The 19,339-nt window shown below is 40.4% G+C and overlaps 1 protein-coding gene across 2 annotated transcripts in view; it reads right to left on the bottom strand.

Annotated features, from left to right (window-relative positions):
- Positions 1–3,657: 3,657 nt before the first annotated feature.
- Positions 3,658–19,339, bottom strand: part of hectd2 (HECT domain containing 2) — a 40,958-nt gene continuing 25,276 nt past the window's right edge. For both annotated transcript variants that reach the window (XM_031876284.1, XM_031876295.1), the window contains exons 17-22: positions 18,716–18,790; positions 15,524–15,611; positions 14,703–14,809; positions 9,916–10,031; positions 8,681–8,824; positions 3,658–7,682 (exon numbers count right to left, since the gene is read on the bottom strand). In XM_031876284.1, coding sequence (XP_031732144.1) covers positions 7,562–7,682; positions 8,681–8,824; positions 9,916–10,031; positions 14,703–14,809; positions 15,524–15,611; positions 18,716–18,790 — 651 coding nt within the window. In that variant the 3' untranslated portion in view covers positions 3,658–7,561. The remainder of the gene's footprint in view (positions 7,683–8,680; positions 8,825–9,915; positions 10,032–14,702; positions 14,810–15,523; positions 15,612–18,715; positions 18,791–19,339) is intronic.

Below are 19,339 nucleotides of genomic sequence, written 5' to 3' on the forward strand. Positions count from 1 at the left end.
TAGGAAGTATGAGCTTTTTTTTATAACTCATGACTGCAAATGCAGGTTGTATGGACCAAGGAGAAACGGTTTGAGGACGTAGGAAGGTTATTATGAGGAGAGGGTTGGAGGAGGTGAAAGGCTGCCCCTTAAGCTGCATGCAGACATGGGACTTTTTCATTACCCCCCCCCCCCTGCCACTAAAGAGCCTGGAACACCACTGCAGGACAGGTTATGTTTAGTGCTGGATACTTGGCTGGATACGTTTGATGTTGTTTACAAGCAGTGAAAGGGTTAGATGACATTTCACTGGCATCAGATGGACATGATTAAGATACTGGTATCCACTAATGGACAGAGAGAGAGAGAGTATGTGGTGGACAGGAAGGGAGTTTGGGTGGAGCAAATGAGGAGAAAGAGAATTTTGGGCAAAAGGATAATTAAGCTCTGTCGTCTGCTTCAAATGCTTCCAGGCATTTGGCATCAGTGGCAGAGATCTGTTCAAAGAGGGGATTATTTTCTTGACGGTGTTGAATGTAGCACGGCAACATAACGAGAGCCCGGGCAAAGTGCTGAGCACTGTAGCCAATGTTAGCATGACTCAATATGGAAAAGGCTGGAGGAACAGAGTAGACATTTGCATTACTCTCCCCTTGGTGTGATGAGGAAGCTATGACGAAGCTAAAAAAAGCTGCTTGAGTAACCGTTCTCGCTCTGTGCCAAGTTTTTTCTCTCACCCAAACCAGGTTGTTAAAGTCTATTAATCTGCCAAGTCAAGCTCTGAAACTCCTCCAGACCGCCGACTGGCTCAGAGTCTGCTGCACACAAAGACTGCTTCTTTACATCTGGAAGAGAAACAACAAGAGCTTGTAGGGCTGTCTTTGTGTGTTGTGTGTGTAATACTTGTGTATCTATCTTTCTGTGGACCAATTTCAGTTTTAGACCTTCAGAGTGAAAACATTTTTGGAAAGTGAGGACATTTTAGCCAGTGAAAGGTCTGCTTGAAGTTTCATACTTTAAGGTTCAGGTTAGAATTATAGGTTTAGGTTAGGGTTGAGGTAAGTGTTAGATTTAGGCAATTAGTTGTGATGGTTAAGGGGATAGGGAATGCATTATGTCAAAGGGTGTCCTTACAAAGATAGAAACAAGTACAGCGATGTTGCTGTGGATGTGTGTGTGTGTGTGTGTGTGTGTGTGTTTAAAAGAGTGAAGTAAACACGAGTAAAAGAAAAGTATATTGGGAACAAATGAGACCGATTTTCTTTTTACATTCATATCTGCAAAACAAGAAAAAAAAGTAGTCCAACTGTCCTAAAAAATATGCAAAAAGTCAACATTGAGCTTTTTAAAATATCAAAAGTCTCTATTCTATCACAGCACTATAAAAGTTATGTTCTAAAATATCATGTCTTTTTTCAGTATAAATATTTTAAATTCCAAGTGCAAGTGCACATGTGTGTATTAGTGTTTATCTGTCAGTGTCATGACGAGACCTGCAGAGAATGAAACTAACTGACTGACTCACAGTCAGTTTCATTTATTTTGAGCGACACATCTGCTTTATGGAGCCAAGAATGAAGAGAGCAGCCTCAGGGGTCGACTGAGGACGGCAGCCTGCACGATGATTCAACCACAGACAACTTTAACTTTACAGACAACAGGATCACCATTTAATATGGGCCCTGGAAGGAAACATGCTTCCTTTTTAGGTCAAAACCATTGTCCCTTTGTGCGAGACCAAAAGATTTTTGTGCAACCCGGAATTTGCGATATGATCCTTTTATTTAAAGATGGGAATAAGATCAATTTCCAGTGTTCGTCCCTATAATCAGTATCACAAATCAAGTTAAAACTTTTATCACTCAATTTACAACAACATCCGTTGCATTTGTGAACATATCAGCGAACACATCAGTGTTATAATATATGTAGCCTATTAAATGCATAATAGTCATTATTTAAAAGGTAAACTGACAAATATGTATTATATGAAAATAGTAGCCCTCCATATTACTCTCTAACCTCAGGTACAGTAGCTCTCAAAACGTTGGGTGACCTCTGTTTAAATAAATTCAATGACCGAAATTGAGTTTATAAATAATCCATTGCTGTCTAAAGCAATGACAAATGATCTGACGTGAAACAAGCCAGGTTACCTTTAAAGAACAGTAAAGGTTATTCTGAATCATCATGAGGAAAGAATTGTTATGGTTTCAATAACCTCTATTGTCTCTCTCTACCTGCCTGGAATAAACACCTGGTTTGTTTTACCTGATTATCAGGTATGAGGTGTGTTACACAGGACAATAGGTCTGGCCGACAGGTAGAACAATAAATTGTTATAAATGTCAATTTTCTAATTATAAAAAAATCTTTTCTTTTTCAAGTCATGTCAGGTCATGTTTAGAGCTGGATGTTAGGCATATCAGGAGCTGTATTTAATATTCAGAGCATTAATATAGCAGCAAAAAAACATTTAGCTATGTAAAGATGAAGTGCAGTAATGTTTACCTGAGCAGATAATGAAGTTGCTCTCCCTCTGTGTGTGTTGTTATCAGAACTTCTCCTTGCTTTGTTGACATAGCCAGGTGGGCTGTGTGTGCTTTTAGTGTAGGTCAGTGCATGTAAGCGTGCATCACTGGTTAGCTCACGGCGCTGCTCTGCACTGCTCTCATAACGGCGTCCCGAACGTCATCATGAAAGCACATAGCGCCCACCGTCCGGTTCCCGCTCAAATAAACATTGTTATCTCTGTCAGCATGTTAGCGCTGTTAGCAAAGTTAGCTATGAGCTGCCGGCTAGCGTCACCATGTTGAGAGCTGTTGAGAGGCAATCGAAACGCTCTTAATCTTGCAATTGTGCACCTTTTAATGTCGTTTGCAAGCATGGAAATGGTCACATGACTTTTCGTTAGCATCAGATGGACATATAAAATATACTGGTATCCCCTACAGTGAAAGAGTGTTTAGTGGCCAGGAAGGCGGTTTAGGTGGAGTGAAGGAGGAGAAAAAGAATTGTGGGAAAGGATAATTGGCTCTTGTTCTGTCTTCTGCTTTAAATGTTTCCAGGCGATTGGCATCTGTTCAAAGATTTGTTTTAGTGTTGAAAAAGAGAGACAGTGGCAGAGTAGTCGAGCAAAAGAAACTAAACCAAACCAAGTAAAAGAAAACATGATGTCAGAGCCAGCAGGAATTTTGGTCAGTAACCTTAGCTTCAAAACAATGACACACTAGGTGTCATGGAGGTGGAAGATTTCAGTCTGCTGTCCTCCACAGAATCCACAATATAGGTCAGAGGACACAGAACACAAACAAAACAAGAGACTTTGACTTAAGTGAAAGTGAGTTTGTGGGCATGTATTGACTGTCAATAACAAACCACCAATGACTACAGTACCACCTCCACTCCTCCCCCGATGCTCCTGTTATGTGTACACAATTATAAAAGTGACAGATCATTTTAAGGTCATTGTCAGGTCACGTGGCGCAATAGTGTGATTATTTTAGAAAAATTAATAGGATCAAATTTGCTTAGAATAGAAACCCTTTTTATTGTCATATACATATACACAAAATTTGACTTCTGCATTTGACCCATCCCTGTATATAGAGAGCCAATGACAGGCACCCGGGGGTTCAGTGTCTTGCTCAGGGACACGTGACACGTCCCAGTCGAGGATCAAACCATTGACCCTGCAGTTACCAGACAACCCTCTTAAGCCAGTGAGCCACGGTCGCCCCAGTTAGTCAGCCAACCAGACTGCTCTCCTATTAAAAAAACATAATGGTGGACTGTTGGCAGGTTACTAAGTGACCAAGCGGCGCTGACCATGGCCTACATATTTCTGTTTGTTTAATAAACGATAAGATCCCTTGTTCCCGGCCTCAAAGTCGGCCACCTCACCACCAAAGAGAGACAGAAAAAAAAAAGAGCCTGAGAAAAGCATTGAGCATTAACTGGTGTTAACATCAAAAGAGAGGAGTGATAATCGTGTTAAGCGGCAACCTCCGGCACTAAGAAATGAAGCCAACATGGAAGTGCAAAAAACAGTTGCAGTTCTTCGATTGGCCACTTGAGGCTGGCTTCAAAAACGAGTAAAACATGTGTTAAAATGCCCAAACTTTAAAGCAGAGATGAACATTTACAGCCTGGTACAGACTGTTTTTTTAACTTATCTAAGATAAGACTTAAAGTTAGACATAATTGAGGGCGTGACCGCTTTGAGTGACATGTGGTTGCCGTACCAGGTTGCTAGCGAACGATATCTGTGTACTTTGCTCATTTCAGCTTTCCCTCAACTCTGACTGCTGAAAAACACCCCTATAGCAGGATACACTTGTGATCTATTTCATTTCAAAATAGCTGCTGTGAAAACGATCTCTTATGCAGGTGATGAGCGGTGTCTGGTTTCCTCCAGACATGACTGTTGGATGCTTTTTTGCAAAAGGCGTCTTCAAACTCTAGGAAGAGTCGTGTTCCAAACTTCTACCATTTAAGAATTATGGGGGCCGCTGTGCTCTCAGGAACTTCTAATGCAGCAGACATTATTTTTGTAGGCTTCCCCAGGGCTGTGACACAACAAAACCCCGTCTCTGAGCTCTGCCAGTAATAGCGTCCACCTAATGGCTTGGTTTCTGCTCTGATGTGTCAGTTGTGAGACCTTATATAGCCAGGTGTGTGCCTTTCAAAATCATGTCCAATCAGTTGAATTTACCACAGGTGGACTCCAATCAAGGTGGAGAAATTTGAAGTACCTGAACTAAATTTCAAGTGGAAAAGGGTCTGAATACTTGTGTCAAAGTGATATATCAGTTTTTTGCTTTCTTTTAAAATAGCAAATTATTCTAATATCCTGTTTTTGCTGATGAGGGGAAATTGAACATAAAATGCAAAAACAAGTGGATGCACTATGTATATAACCTATTCCAACTTAAGTCTGAACCATTACCATTCAACTGCCCAGTGACAGAGGACTGGTTGTTCTGTGCAGTTCCCAGTGTGAATGTGCATGAATTCACAGGGAGGTGTCCCTAACAAAAACAAGCATAGTCCGCAAATCTTTTCGTAGAGAGTGATGACCCCTCGTCCACTTTTTACTGTACATACTTGTGGAAATGCTGCACTATATACAGACATTATATGAGACTTGGGCAACAGAGAAGCATATGTACAGTATGGTCATTCACTAAGGAGAACTGCTGTGACTCGTGGTAAAACCTAACAGAACTAAATGTACACAACATTGAACAGATACTGATAAACCTGAAGGTTTATATTTGTTAAATAATAATAATTAAACAAAAAAAACATAAGAAATACATGACCATTCTCTACTTTTTACGTGCTTACAAACATCTGACAAGTGAAAATAATTACATCTCAACAAATTCTTTGGATCAGTTTGAACTATTCTCAAACCGCCATCCCACTGTATAACCTGACACAGTTTGGTCCCATTTACAAACAACAGACCTGGGTCAGATTAACATCTCGAAAAACAACTTTTCTCGCTTGACCAAGAATGCATTCCTTCCCATTTAAAGGCCAAAAAATGTGTCCTTTTAGTATTCAGCACAAGGATGCTGGCATTTTCTCCCAATCAGCTGCTCGTTTCTACAATAAGTCCGGCGAGGTGCGAATGTGGTATGAGGTCCTTCTCGAACCCCCTCCTGCTGTTGCACTGAACTTAATATAAAGGATGCACTGTTGTATAAGGAGGGACCCACATTAGACTGATGTGAGCTGCTCGACTGTTGCTTGGTAACTTCTGGGCTCTTTTGTCAGTTAGTCGTTAGGACCTTAGACATCTTGCATGGCAACCATACGTAGTGTTTACAACCAGCACTGCTCAGCTCCAGACAAGGTGCACGAAAGCCAAACAAGTTAAAGAAAGCTGCACTTGTGGTCTCCATTTAATCGGATCTTCGATGCATTTTGTCAAGCACAAATTATCCAATAGAAGCAGATCCTCAGTGCTTTACTTAACGATTCCATCAAAGTTTTTGATGACGTCCAATGCTGTGTAAGCCACTGAAGCTATTTCACATTAAACTTGTTTATCGGCACTTAATACCATGTTACAGTCCGCTTTCTCCTATCAGCTTATTTTTGAAATGTCATGTAAACGAGAAACCTGGTTTGGTTCAGAGCACTGAACACCAGAAATAGGTGCTTAACTGAAGTTGCTTTGCAGGACTGTGATTGTAGTCTGCTGTAATAACCAGTAAGTACTTAGCCACAATCACTGAAACATCTCAATACTCAAATAACCAGTCTGACTATTCACCTACAGTACATGCTAATAACAGAACAGGACACACAGAAGATGGCTTCTTTTTCCATCCTGCTTCATCCTCTGTACGATACTCAACTAGCAGTCAACATCTACCAGCTTCTGGCTGCAGTTTGCTGGTCATCTCTCAGCCTGGTTAGAGCCACGAAACAACAGAACAACATAAGAGAAGCGAAACAAACACAGAGTTGTCAATCAACAGTTCTGGATCAACAGTATCACAATATTACAACATTTAAAACAAAATTAAAACAATTCTGCTGCAGCCTTTTGTTCAATAGAACAGGCAGCAATGTCAAAAAAACAACAATAACAAAACTTCAAAAGACAATCTATATCTCATGAAAAACAATAGCATTGTTCTCCCAGCAAAGCTTTATATCCTGACAGTGTGCTGCAAACAAAGCTAAATGATATGAAACATATTTCCTATGCCTTCATATATTTGAAAAGTCACCAAAGCATACTCATTGCTGTGTCATAAAAATACTTCCTTCCCTTTTAATTCTTTACCCCACAATCATTGAATCCATGTCCTTTGAGTATTTTGTCTTTTGAAGCCGGATTTTCTGTTCAAATCAATTTAACCGGCTTAATGGAGATGTTCTCTCAGTTTACTCTGGACCATAAAGTAGAGGCTCATTGAACGGAGTGTCACAAAAGTAAATGCCAATGGTGGGAGAATACCCAAAAAAGAATTACCTGAGCAAATCAGCATCCTATTACAATTCAAGAGAAGTTTACCGTTCTGTTGACACAAGGTTTCTAGAGCATATGATTATGTTTTCAATGGTATGGGACCAGAAATATTTAAAACTTAATTAATGAAACTGTAACTATGACTTGACTAGTTAGGTTTCCGGGAGGCTGACGTGTTCTTTTAAATAACATTACTGACGTGTGAAAATCTAAAATATCATTGTCTTCAATCAGTGTTGTCTTAAATTAGAGCCAACACAGTCCATGTGCAAATAAAAGGATTTCTAGTGTTTCTCTGTAGCTGTTGCAGGGAGAAGCTCCTACCGATTCTGATGCAAATTAACAAAGCACAACATTAGCAAATTGACGAGTCCAACAAAATAACAATACAAACACTATTTCAGTCAATATTATTTTTTGACGTCAGAACTCATTTGTTGACAATCCAGTTTTCTCCAAAGTCTAATCCACAACCACATAATGTGTGTGTTGTGGTAGTTGTGACAGATAGCTAACGTCGCTAATAGTCTACCTGTGTTTGTGTATGTGTTAGTGTGCGTGTACATGTGTGTGTGTGTGCGTACAGGCTGGTCACTCCAGGCCGAAGCCTTCAGCGTTGGAGATGGCGATGGTGAGTTTGTGCTTGAGCTCCTTCCTGGTTCGATAAGGAGGCAAACAGATCTGATTAAAACAGGTGTGAGAGATCGGCAACCTGCAGAGAGAAAAACAGAGGGAGAGGGAAATTAGTTATTAAAATCATAACTTTGATGTATGTTGAAACCTCAACCTCAAAGTTATTTTAACCACAAATCAGTAATAAAAAAAAGAAAGCCTGGTCAAAGTAAGACGTTTGTGATGGTTTAGGGGCTACGGAATGCATTATGTACATGACAGTCCTCATAGGGATAGAAAGACAAACATGTGTGTGTGTGTGTGTGTGTGTGTGTGTGTGGGCATAAAAGAAATACGGTGGGGCCGCTCGCCCCTTCCCTGACCTAGATTCAGTGACCTAGATTCAGGGAACTTGCTGTTAAAGTTCGACGGTGGATTTTATCTCCTGCAGTTTGTGATAACAATCACTTCAGTACAATCCACAGAGAAGAAAGAGAACAGTTGACGTGTCAAAACATATCTGCAGATACCGGTGAGGCAACACAGGCAACACACAGATATCTGCTTCAGTTTGATTTCAGATAATACAATCAAAGGGAGGACACAGAAAGGTATTTGAGTCCTGGAAGGTTTGTCATGACTTTTTGTCACATTCTGTCGTCCAAAGGTTGTGTGTATGACATTAAAAGTTATGTGTAAAGGCCTTTAACACACAGGGGGCGTGACAAATATAAACAACACAAAAACGTGAAATACTTGCATGTGAATAAAACTATTCATACCGGAAGCGACGCAAATTTGCGAAAATCGTAATACCCCTTTTCAATAAAACCTTTAAATAGATTTGTACTTTAAATAGAGTGAAAGCTCGGAAAAATAGCACTCGCTAAGGAAAAAAAGTACATTGATTTTAACCGCGTAATATTCATGTTCTGTGTGAAAGTATTTATGACAAAAACAGTTGTGTTCAGTGTATAAGAAAGTAAGAGATACATTTCCAGTATCTTTCAGGGCCACTGTGTTAACAGATTCTTTTAATGTACATTCAAAGTTGTCAGTGACAAAACTGAGTTGTGGTCTAAACTTCTGGAACCATACCAGTCCGTTGGAACGTCGATCTTGGAGATTTTGAAGTTTAAGTCGGCCATTCCTCCGACGGGAACGCGGTCACTTCCTGTGGCGAAGTGGAGGAGCTTCTTCTGTAGCTCCAGAGGGAAGGACAACACCACATCCCAGAAACACCTGATGCAACACACAAAATGTGCATTGCATTAGCTGATAGGAGGCCTCAGTGTGACCTGGGTGAGAGCTGCAGGCACATGGCGTTTTGACCTCCAGTGTGACCTGGAGCTGGAGTTTCTCATTTCAAAACAAATGTGCTTTTTGTAAACAGTGAAATGGAAGATGGTACTGTGAACAAGGAAAACCTTTCCACAACCAGGATGTTTGTGGGAAGATGGTACTGTGAACAAGGAAAACCTTTCCACAACCAGGATGTTTGCATGCAAATAGTTTTACAAATAATAGGATGAGAAACAAACAGGTGACCGGTAGACAAACACAAACAAGCACACACACGCACTCAGTATTGAAGTTGTGCAACAAGTCTGCAGCTGCTTGTTGTCAGCTTTCAGCACCGTGCTGATTAACATTATCTGAGGCTGACAAGTGTTGGCTCGTCTTCCTCCCATACTGCAAAAGCGCATCTCTGTGTGTGTGCGTGTTTGTAATAGAGAGAGAGAGAGAGAGAGAGAGAGAGAGAGAGAGAGAGAGAGAGAGCTATTTCCTGCTACAAAGTGAATGCCTTGCATGCAAACATTTGCAGCTTAAACCAAAGGCTAAACATTAGTCATCCATCACTGACTTTTACTTGAGTAGAAAAATCAAAACGGGCCACAATTATTTTTTTCCAGTCTCAAGCAGCAATGCAAGACAGTGGAGCCGAGTATCACCAATATTTTTGATTTGCATACTTTGTTTATATGAAATTTGCTCAGATTCATGATACCTGGGCCACCTTTCTGAACACTTCAAAAACTGTATTTATTTTTCTGGAGTGGTGACCCCTTGTTTGTAATCGCACTAATTGAATTCAAGAAAAATGTTTAAAACAAATTAATAAACAGACTGTCCTCACTACCAAACATCTGTTAGACAGCGACTTAACCTGTACCACACAGTGGGATCAGTCTGTCCAATAGAAGAAAAGGTTTTGTAAATGTGTGTATTGGAGTCTATTGAAAGGAGGTGTGAGGTGGTTTGACTCACTCTACGAGCAGTGAGTGAGTTGTGAGCTGGCTGCCGTCACTAAATAGGAAGTACAGGCCTCTTACCGTACGGTGGTCTCGGTCTTGCTGTATCCTTCATACTGAGCGGCTTTCTGCAGAGCGCTCATGTCGAGCTCTGGACTCCCGCACACCAACATCTCCACCTCCTCCGGCCGCAGCAACTGCAAGAACAAGAGAAAAATAATAAATACACCCTACTGACAGAATGTGTGTGAATACAGATTGGGAGTACAATTCAATTTCGACCAAATTTTTTAGATTGATATTTTCAAAATGTACAAACAGCAAACACCTCAAAAGCCTTTTCACATGTCATTAAAACAAATAAATAAAGTATACTACTGCAATAACAAACATTGTGACTAGAGCCAGGTGCGTATACTGGAGGGGCCCTTTCCCCACATCCTAACCCCTACTTCCTACACCCTTGCTGGGACCACACACATCTTCAAACGTGTGTTCGTAAGTGTTGTCATTATCTCATGTAACAATAATTAGACAACGTAAAATGACACAACAGAAAAATTTACGGAACATAACATTACAGAAAACAACTTAATGTTCCATACAAAAACAATGCAACATAAAATAATGCAATGTTGTGTAAAATAACATAAAATAAGTGCATGTGTTATAGTGTAGTATGACGCAGTGTGCGTCCTTGGCTGGAGCATGTTATTAAATCAGCTGGACGGACGCAACATCAGACTATAGATCAGAATTTCCTCTGAAACACGACCGCGGTCTAAAGCAACAATCGATCGGTGTAAGAAAATATCATGCAAGAGCGACACAACAGGTAAATCAGCCGAGGCAACAGGAAGTTCTGCTTCATCAGAGCAGCTGATAATAAAAAAAGTGCCAAACTGTCAAAAAGTCATCTTCATGGGGGTTTGCAGGAGTGACATTTGTTTTTTATTTACAACCATTAAGAAGTGAAAGTGCATTATAGATTTTGTTAGCCGCACAATTTACAACCTAATGTCTAACTTGGTGGGGACATCTGCACACAGGAGGAATCAGCTAAGTATAAACATAGATTGGACACGTTTTTAACAGCAAATAACACATGTAAAATACACTGATGATTATATAGTGCTATTTAGTGGTACATATAGTATATTCACAAGTTCAGTAGTTGCTCTGACAGAACTGAGAGATGAAATATTTGAGACCAGCTGCACCTTTCACCATTTTAACATTTAAAATACCAACACATCTTGGTACAAAGATGGTTCATTTTACATCGGAAAAATTTGTATCTTCTGGAAGTTCAAACTTACAGTGAAGGAAATGAGCTGGACCTGAGACCATCTTCAGGGCCCGTCCAGTAACCCGTATTACAGTAGTCTCTCACCCATGAAGCATTCTTTTGTGGAAAACCAGAAGACAGACGCACCTAACACCCAGTATGACCTTGGTGTTGCTGCCTGACCAAGATCATTAGATCTAACAGCCAAAAACTCCACAGCTGTGTGTCACAACCACACCCACGAATAAACGACAGGCATGCCTCATCACATCCTGTCAGACCATGTGGACATGACAGAATGCAAACTGAAGAGACATCCAGACACAAAAAATAAAACAACAGTGACATGTAAGCCAAAGAGCAGTGTGCGCACACACACACACACACACACACACACACACACACACACACACACACACACACACACATAAATGATGTCATGCAAATATAAAAAGGTAGCTACTTAAAGTTAAGAGTGATGTGTGTATATTTACATTGATTTATTTTGAGCCTCAATGTTAGCTTCAATGTCTTCAAATTAATGATCAACTTCAAATGCAAACAGGACTTAGGAAAGTTGTCTTTCCAAAGTGTGGGGGGAAGAGAAGGCAGGTCAAAGCAGGTTAGTTATTATCTGCACAGCTGCGAGTGAGACTTGTCCTCTCTGTTTTAGTCTCAGCAGTTCAGATCAGGCTGTCCCTTCTCTGACCCAGATTCAGGCTCTCAGCTGATGGATTGAGTCAAACTGCCAATTTTTCCGTCTTATCTGCAGTCTGCCTTTATTTCACTGTGTTCCCTCTGCTGCCGAGCAGATCGGAGGTGTGACCTGTTAAAAACAACGTGCACACAGTCGTGCATAGATCACCGCCAACTTGACTGTTCGACCTTCAACTATAAACTATGTGGGCCAGGACCCAAAAGATGTCTCTGGTCTTTATTTAGCAGTCTTTGTTGTGTTAAAGTCAATTTCACCACGACTACTGTTATGTTCAAAATGTTATGAAAAAGCCCCCCCTCTTTGCTCCTGATCCGTCAGCAAGATAAGGCCTAATCAGCTGGTTGAAGTTTAAATCGAAAGTATTTAATAATTAACAGAAGCTAAAACTGAATCACACTATGAATTACAAAACAAATATATATATTTCATGAAATAGAGGCCCAATCCGCACCACATGACAGACTGGTGTGTCCGCCCCATGGTCCAGAAGAGGTCTGATCATCTCTGGGGATTCACAGTATCTTTGTCCCTCCAAAGTCTCTGAAATATCTCATACTACACATTCCTTAGCCCATCGATCAGCTCAGTGATTGGCTGAACCCTTCGGACTTCAGTTGGCCACTTCCTTGACCAATTCCTCCCCCCTTCTTGAAGGCTGTGCTCAGAAACTCTTCATTAACGTCCCCCTCTCTCTGATTTGTATTACCTTTTATGGCAGCATCATAAATTCTCTGGCTTCTCTCACAGTGCACAATAACTTCAGTAACTCTCCTTTTAGTTTAAACCTTCTACAAGTAAACATATTGCTAGGAGCGCTTTTAAACTTAAATTCCTCACACTACCAATAATACTAATCCATAGTTGTAATTTGTATTTTTCACATTTAACTTACATATAAATAATGTAGGTGTTCTTTAAAGGTGCTACTACAAGTCAAATAAAAAGCAAATTTATAAAAAGGAAGCAATAAATAATAAATAAATATATACATCGTAATATACATCTGCTACAAAATCCACACAGCACACACAATTTTACTTGATACATATTTATAAATAATTGTTTTGCAATTTTAATAATGAATCTTGCTGGACATAGTAAGCTCTTAAGATACATGTTAGTGACAATCGTAAGTGACAAATATATACTGTATATATATATATATATATATATTATATACCTGTTGAGGCTTTCAGGGGGTCTCAAGTGTCAATCAAGGGGTCTAGGACCTCCTGAGACTCTCTGTATTTAACACACTGATTGCAATAAATCTTATTTATAGACTTTAAAGAGATTATAGATCCCCAAAAAATACCAAAAAACAAACAAAAACAAGCCAAGTCACATGAAAACTCTATGTGATCAATTGAATTATTATTATATTTGCGGACAGGATGCATGTTGGGGATTTTTATACTGTGTACATTTGAGTCCCTCTGGGATCTTTGACCCTCTTTGACCCTCAGCTTCATATTTAAAACTGATTGTAGGTTTCTATCTATAATTTGTTCATCTTGATTTCATGTCTGTCCGTCCAGGGAGAGGGATCTCTCCACTGTTGCTCTTACTGGGGTTTCTCATTTTTTCTCCATGTTATAGGTTTAACAGCGAGGATCTATGGGCAGAGTTTTTTCTGTACTGTACGGATTGTAAAGCTCCTTGAAGAAAATGTGTGACATTGGGCTATACAAATAAAACCTGAATATAACATTTGAGTCCCTCTGGGATCTTTGACCCTCATCAGGGCCCCCAGAGTTCAATAAACAACAACATGGGCAGCTTTTTATCAGGGATAAAAGGATGACAACAAACAGAGTTTACTGCCTGAGCTCCATTTTTGGCCAAATGTTTTTGTCCACGATGAAGGAAAATGTATGTAAAGGTTAAGATTCACAAATGTGTGTGCTGTAACTTCCTACTAAAAGAAAACAGTGTCTCACCAAATGAAAATTCTCACTGTTGCTAAACAGGAACAGATATGCGTCATTACCGGCATGGTCCAAATGTTCCAGGTAATTTATATTCACAGTTTATTTTGTCTAAACCAGACTGATGAAGTCCACTGAATTCATTTAGCAGATGTGTTTCCGTTCAGTACAAAGAGAGAGTTGGTTTATTTCAATATCTATTCTAGAAAAGATGCAATGACGTCTCTTCAGATATTAATAAAATAATGAGACCTAAAAATGAATACACCACATTTTATATTTTTGACTGATGCAACATCACTGTTTTAGAGAGGGTTGATACAGTGGGATACACTATAAATGATGTGAGGGAGTAAAGGAGTGAATATCAAATCCTCTCCAGTCGGTGACCATCACTGTTCATTCTGACTTGAACTCAAAAGATACTAGATTTCTGAGACCAATACCGGTCATTCAGGATCAAAAATGTGCCTAAAATGTATTGAGCGTGACAGTTTACAGTTGGAAAATACACTTTCCGCTTTGACTCAAAGACACAGCATTTAAAATAAAATACCTTGCAGCTTGGTGTCACGCATAACCAATTTATTGTTACTAAGTATATAGACATCTACTGATAACGCTGTCATAACCAACAATACGGCAGTGATATTCAAACACAGGCGGTTCCAGTCTCATGCTGCTCTCTCCAAGGATGTGGAAAGCCAGTTTTGCCATGACTTGTTACCTGTGTTGTTTGTGATGCTGCCCCGAAGGGAGCCTACTGCTACTGTACACGGATGCCATTGCATCTTCAAATTGAATGTCAGGCAATGTCAACAAGTGCATGCCACTGACATATACTGAGAAGCATTTTTGGCTGCAATGAGAAACTGGACGGACTGACAAATGGAAAGTTTGCGTGTGATATTTGTTTAACACACTGTGGACTCACCATGAGCGCGTCAGAGGCACACACACTGTGGAAGCCGTGGTAGAAGGCAGCAAACTGTTTATAGATGGATTTATTTAGCAGGAAGTCGATGTAGAGCTGGACATACTCTGTGGAGAAAGAAGGAACAGAGTGATTTTCAATATTCCATTACAAACATTTACACTTTCACCCTCCAGTCATGGCCCATCAGTTTAACACACAGAGGGACATTGGGCACAGAGCTGGACCTGGAAAATGAGGGTTAATGAGAGGAACAAAGTTGACGTTCTCAGCTCGACTCCGTCCTCTTAAAAAGAACAAAGAAGCTTTTGAGCTGAGGTAGGTTTCTGCGTTCTGTGCAGTCAAACAGCACATGAGGATTAAAACAGTTGCTGTGGATTACACGGTACTGGACACACTGTACAGACAAAGTGGCATCAAGAAGAGAGTGGGTGGCTGCCACTGTCTTGAACAAGCGGGGGAATAATTTCCATCGGGGAGAAGCTTTTCAAAATCATATTTTTTGGCCCCTCACTTTTGTAGTTTCAGGGTGATTTTCCACAGAACAGTACTTCATGGGTGAGAGACCACTGTATTACAGTGTAATAGACAGGCAATGAAGATAGTCTCAGGATCGTCATTTGTATTGAGATGTGTTGATATTTTAAACTTGAAGAAGAAAAAAGGTACAGCTGGTCTCAGATTTAAGCAATTACCATGTTTGTCAGTAGAACTTTGTGTCTGTTTGGACCATCTGCTCTTGATTGCATTGGTGAGCCGGTGGTCTGTGTGCCAATGAGCAAGAAACACGCTCATTGCTGAGAATCTCAGTGAGGACTCACCCTTCCTGTTCTGCTTGGTGACGGGGATTTTGTCTCCTCCAGCCTTCAGGTTGTGGGATTTAACCACGCCCATTTCCTCCTGGAAGACCTGCAAAACACACACAAAAAGTATGTCACGTAGGGGATTAGGAACTTGATCGAATACTTTTATCGTTTAACTTATATATAACAATAGTAATTGGCTGCATTTATATTGTGCTTTTGTCCAAAGCGATGTAATATACATTTGCCTTAATACACGAACCAATGGCAGCAGGCTACCATGGGAGGTGACCTGACCATCAGGAGCAATATGGAGTTCTGAACCAGAAGTGACAAGAGAGGATGGAGCTAAGTACAACCTTGTTAAAGGGTTAAAGTCGTAAGTTGAAAACACAGACAACTCCCAGACCGGTTAAATATGGTAGCTACCTGTCAATCACAACGTAGCCACGCCCCAAAGCATATCCTGTTTTATCATCTATTTGACTCTAAATGGACCATAATTTACTAAATTAAAACCAGACTGAAGAAGACTATAACTAGCGATTGAGACCTTAAACTCGTGTTTACAATGTTTATTGAGGTAATAAATTAAGTGAAAAGTGGGGTAATTTTCTCATAGACTTCCATACAATCAGACTTCTTTTTGCACCAGAGGAGTCGCCCCCTGCTGGCCATTAGAGAGAATGCAAGTTTAAGGAACTAAGGCACTTCAGTTTTTCAGAGCCGGAGGTTGATGCCTGGTTTTTGCAGAATTATTAATGTAGGATTAAATAAACCAGTTATGATGTGTTTGAGCATTAAATGTGCTCTAGCTTCATATTTAAAACTGATTGTAGGTTTCTATCTATAATTTGTTCATCTTGATTTCACGTCTGTCCGTCCAGGGAGAGGGATCTCTCCACTGTTGCTCTTACTGGGGTTTCTCATTTTTTCTCCATGTTATAGGTTTAACAGCGAGGATCTATGGGCAGAGTTTTTTCTGTACTGTACGGATTGTAAAGCTCCTTGAAGAAAATGTGTGACATTGGGCTATACTAATATAACCTGAATATAACTTGATTTGCCCAAATGTGTGTCAACGTGCTATATACGTAAATAAAGTCTGGATTTAGGGTTATAATTAGGTTAAGGTTATGGTGAGCAGCTAAAGGGAATAAAGTATCTAGTGAGGGCTTCTGCAAGTACAGCAGTACAAAACTAATATGTGTGCAAAAAATAGAGGGGTATATATAAAAGAGACACATTGATGAACAAACATACACAAAAAGTAAGGAGACAGTGAGTGAGAGAAATGACAGAGAGTGATCCAGCTCACTGCAGGTCAGTGGGTTTATCTGTTCCACAGTGGCGTGACTGTGACCAGCATATAGCTCACAGTCAGCTTACACTGTGGGTAAAAATAACACCTCCATTCAAGCTTTAACATAATGTTTCTTCTCATATATGTTCCAGCTTCATGTATAACCCCAGCTGCACCATAAAATGTTCCATTATATCTGGTTGCTACGCTCAGAGGCAGAGAGCAGCCTGGTCGGACAAGCCTGCGTCATAAAACATGCTGATGTCATGTAATGTAAAAAAAAAGTATGAGGAACTTTTCAAAGGTCCAGTGTGTAGGATTCAGCAGTGAGGTTGCAGACTGCAACCAACTGAAACTTCTCTTGTGGGCCAAGCATGCCGTAGAACTACGGAGGCGTACGCAATAACAGGAATGTCCCTATCTAGAGCCAGCGTTCGGTTTGTCCGTTCTGGGCTACTGTAGAAACATGGTGGTGCAGCATGTTGGACTCCGTGAAGAGGAGCCGCTCCCTATGTCTATAGAAACAGCTCTTTCTAAGATCACAAAAACACAATGACTCTTATTTACAGGTGACCGTAGAACGCACAGATAATCATTGTGCATTTAGTTTCAAGCGGTTAAAGTGAGCAGTTGGTCAGCATTCCTGTACTGGTCTGTAGCTGATAATCAGTACACATATCTAACCAGGAAGTTGAACATGTTTGGGGCACTTTTGCAGTCAATTGAGTCTGCAGTGCTTGTTTACATCAATACAGAGTTCAGATCATATCTATTGCCTCCACCCGGCTCTGAACATGGCGACTGCTGAGCCGGCGGCTGGCAGCTAACACTGCAAACAGTGCAAACAGCAGCATCAGTGCAAACAGCAGCATCAGTGCAAACAGCAGCATCAGTGGTGACAGCGCTGACAGTGTTCACGTGAGAGGGAATCGGAGGGTGGGTGCTATACACTTCCACAAAGACGGCATTGCTCGGGACGGTGCTATCTACGGTGCTGTAACAGCACTGAGTGCAGTGAAGAGCGGCGCCCGTACCCGCTAGCTCGGGTACGTTCACGTGCACTAACATGCACTAAAAGGCACGCACCCCCAGCCAGGCTATTACAGCAAAGCAAGGAGATGCTTGGATTACAATACACACAGAGTGAGAGTGACTCCATTCTCTGCTGAGGTAGACATTTCTCCACCATATCTGTACATGGACAATAGTTGTTTGCTGCTGTAATAATGCTCTGAATATTGTTTAGAGATCCTAACAGTACTCATTTTGATGCCTCGCCCAAATCCTGGTTAATTTATCCTATCAATGTTTTTGTTAGAATAAGTATAATATTTGGAACCAAACAGTTCCTGCTTACCGAAAACCTACATTTTTATGATTAAATAAATCTGCTGAATGATGTAAGTGGGACTGATCCAGATTACCTTCTGGTCTAGAATTAACTTTATTAATATCACGCAGCAGTAACAGCAGTCACAGCAGTCTGTCAGCACCGTCAGACGTGCCGAGACACTGTAATTGTGACATCTGTGGTGTGTGTGTGCGCCCTGACTTTTAACAAAGTGCCATGAGGATTGACTCCGACTTTTCTCAAATCATTAAGAACAGTGGTTATAAAATAAAAATAAAAACCTGGCAAATTAGTAATGATTCGTTAAAGAGTTTATCAAGCATACTGGTAATGCGAAACTGAAACCTTGATGAGGTGACAACAGAGATTAAGATTATTTTATTCCTTCTTGGCTTCCCTCATATAAGTGACATTCTTGTGACCATTTGTATGCTTTTATGCATTAAAATCAAGTAAAAATACATGGGGCAGACAAACTCTTTCTTTTGCTATTGCCAAATTCAAATGGCCCGTTCATCATGAACCTCCTACCCAAGCTTTAAATGTATCTTGATACCTGGAACATGAGGTAGAAGTCCTCCTCTACATTCCCCTCGTAGCTCAGCAGCTCTCCCAAACCATGAGCCAGCTCCTGCAACGGAAAAAAAAAAATCTTTTGGAACAACAAAATACAGTGATGGGATTAACAGGTTACTAGATTCAGTCCCAGAACACCTGAGCACATGAGAATAAGTGTCTGCTCTCAGAAATCCAAGAGCACCTCATGTTTTCAGTGTATAGACTTTGTCTCTTTACAAGAGAGGTATCTAATGAGGAGAACAGCTTTCAGACCAATGAAGAGCTGGAAAGATTTTGGTTTTGATCAAGCTTCTCAAAATCTACTTCATGTTAGGTATGAAACAGCTTTTCAAACACATGCTCTTCTGACAACTTCACTTTTCGGCCTCCAACTTTTGAACAGCAAGTCTCCCAGGTAATGTGAGTCCAGACAAATCCATCTGTATAAGCAATGCCCAGTTGCATCAACATTTTCTGCTATTTTGAATTGTGTCCACATTTCTTTTCCTACTCCTCCCACATATTTTCAGCAATTGTCATATCGCCAACACTTTTTGCTATTGTGACGATATGATGTCAGGGTGTCAATGACAGATGATGTGCCATTTGGCCAATAAGTGTC

Source organism: Anarrhichthys ocellatus, unplaced genomic scaffold (genome assembly GCF_004355925.1).
Source record: "Anarrhichthys ocellatus isolate YVR2014 unplaced genomic scaffold, GSC_Weel_1.0 scaffold3, whole genome shotgun sequence".
Lineage (NCBI taxonomy): Eukaryota > Metazoa > Chordata > Actinopteri > Perciformes > Anarhichadidae > Anarrhichthys > Anarrhichthys ocellatus.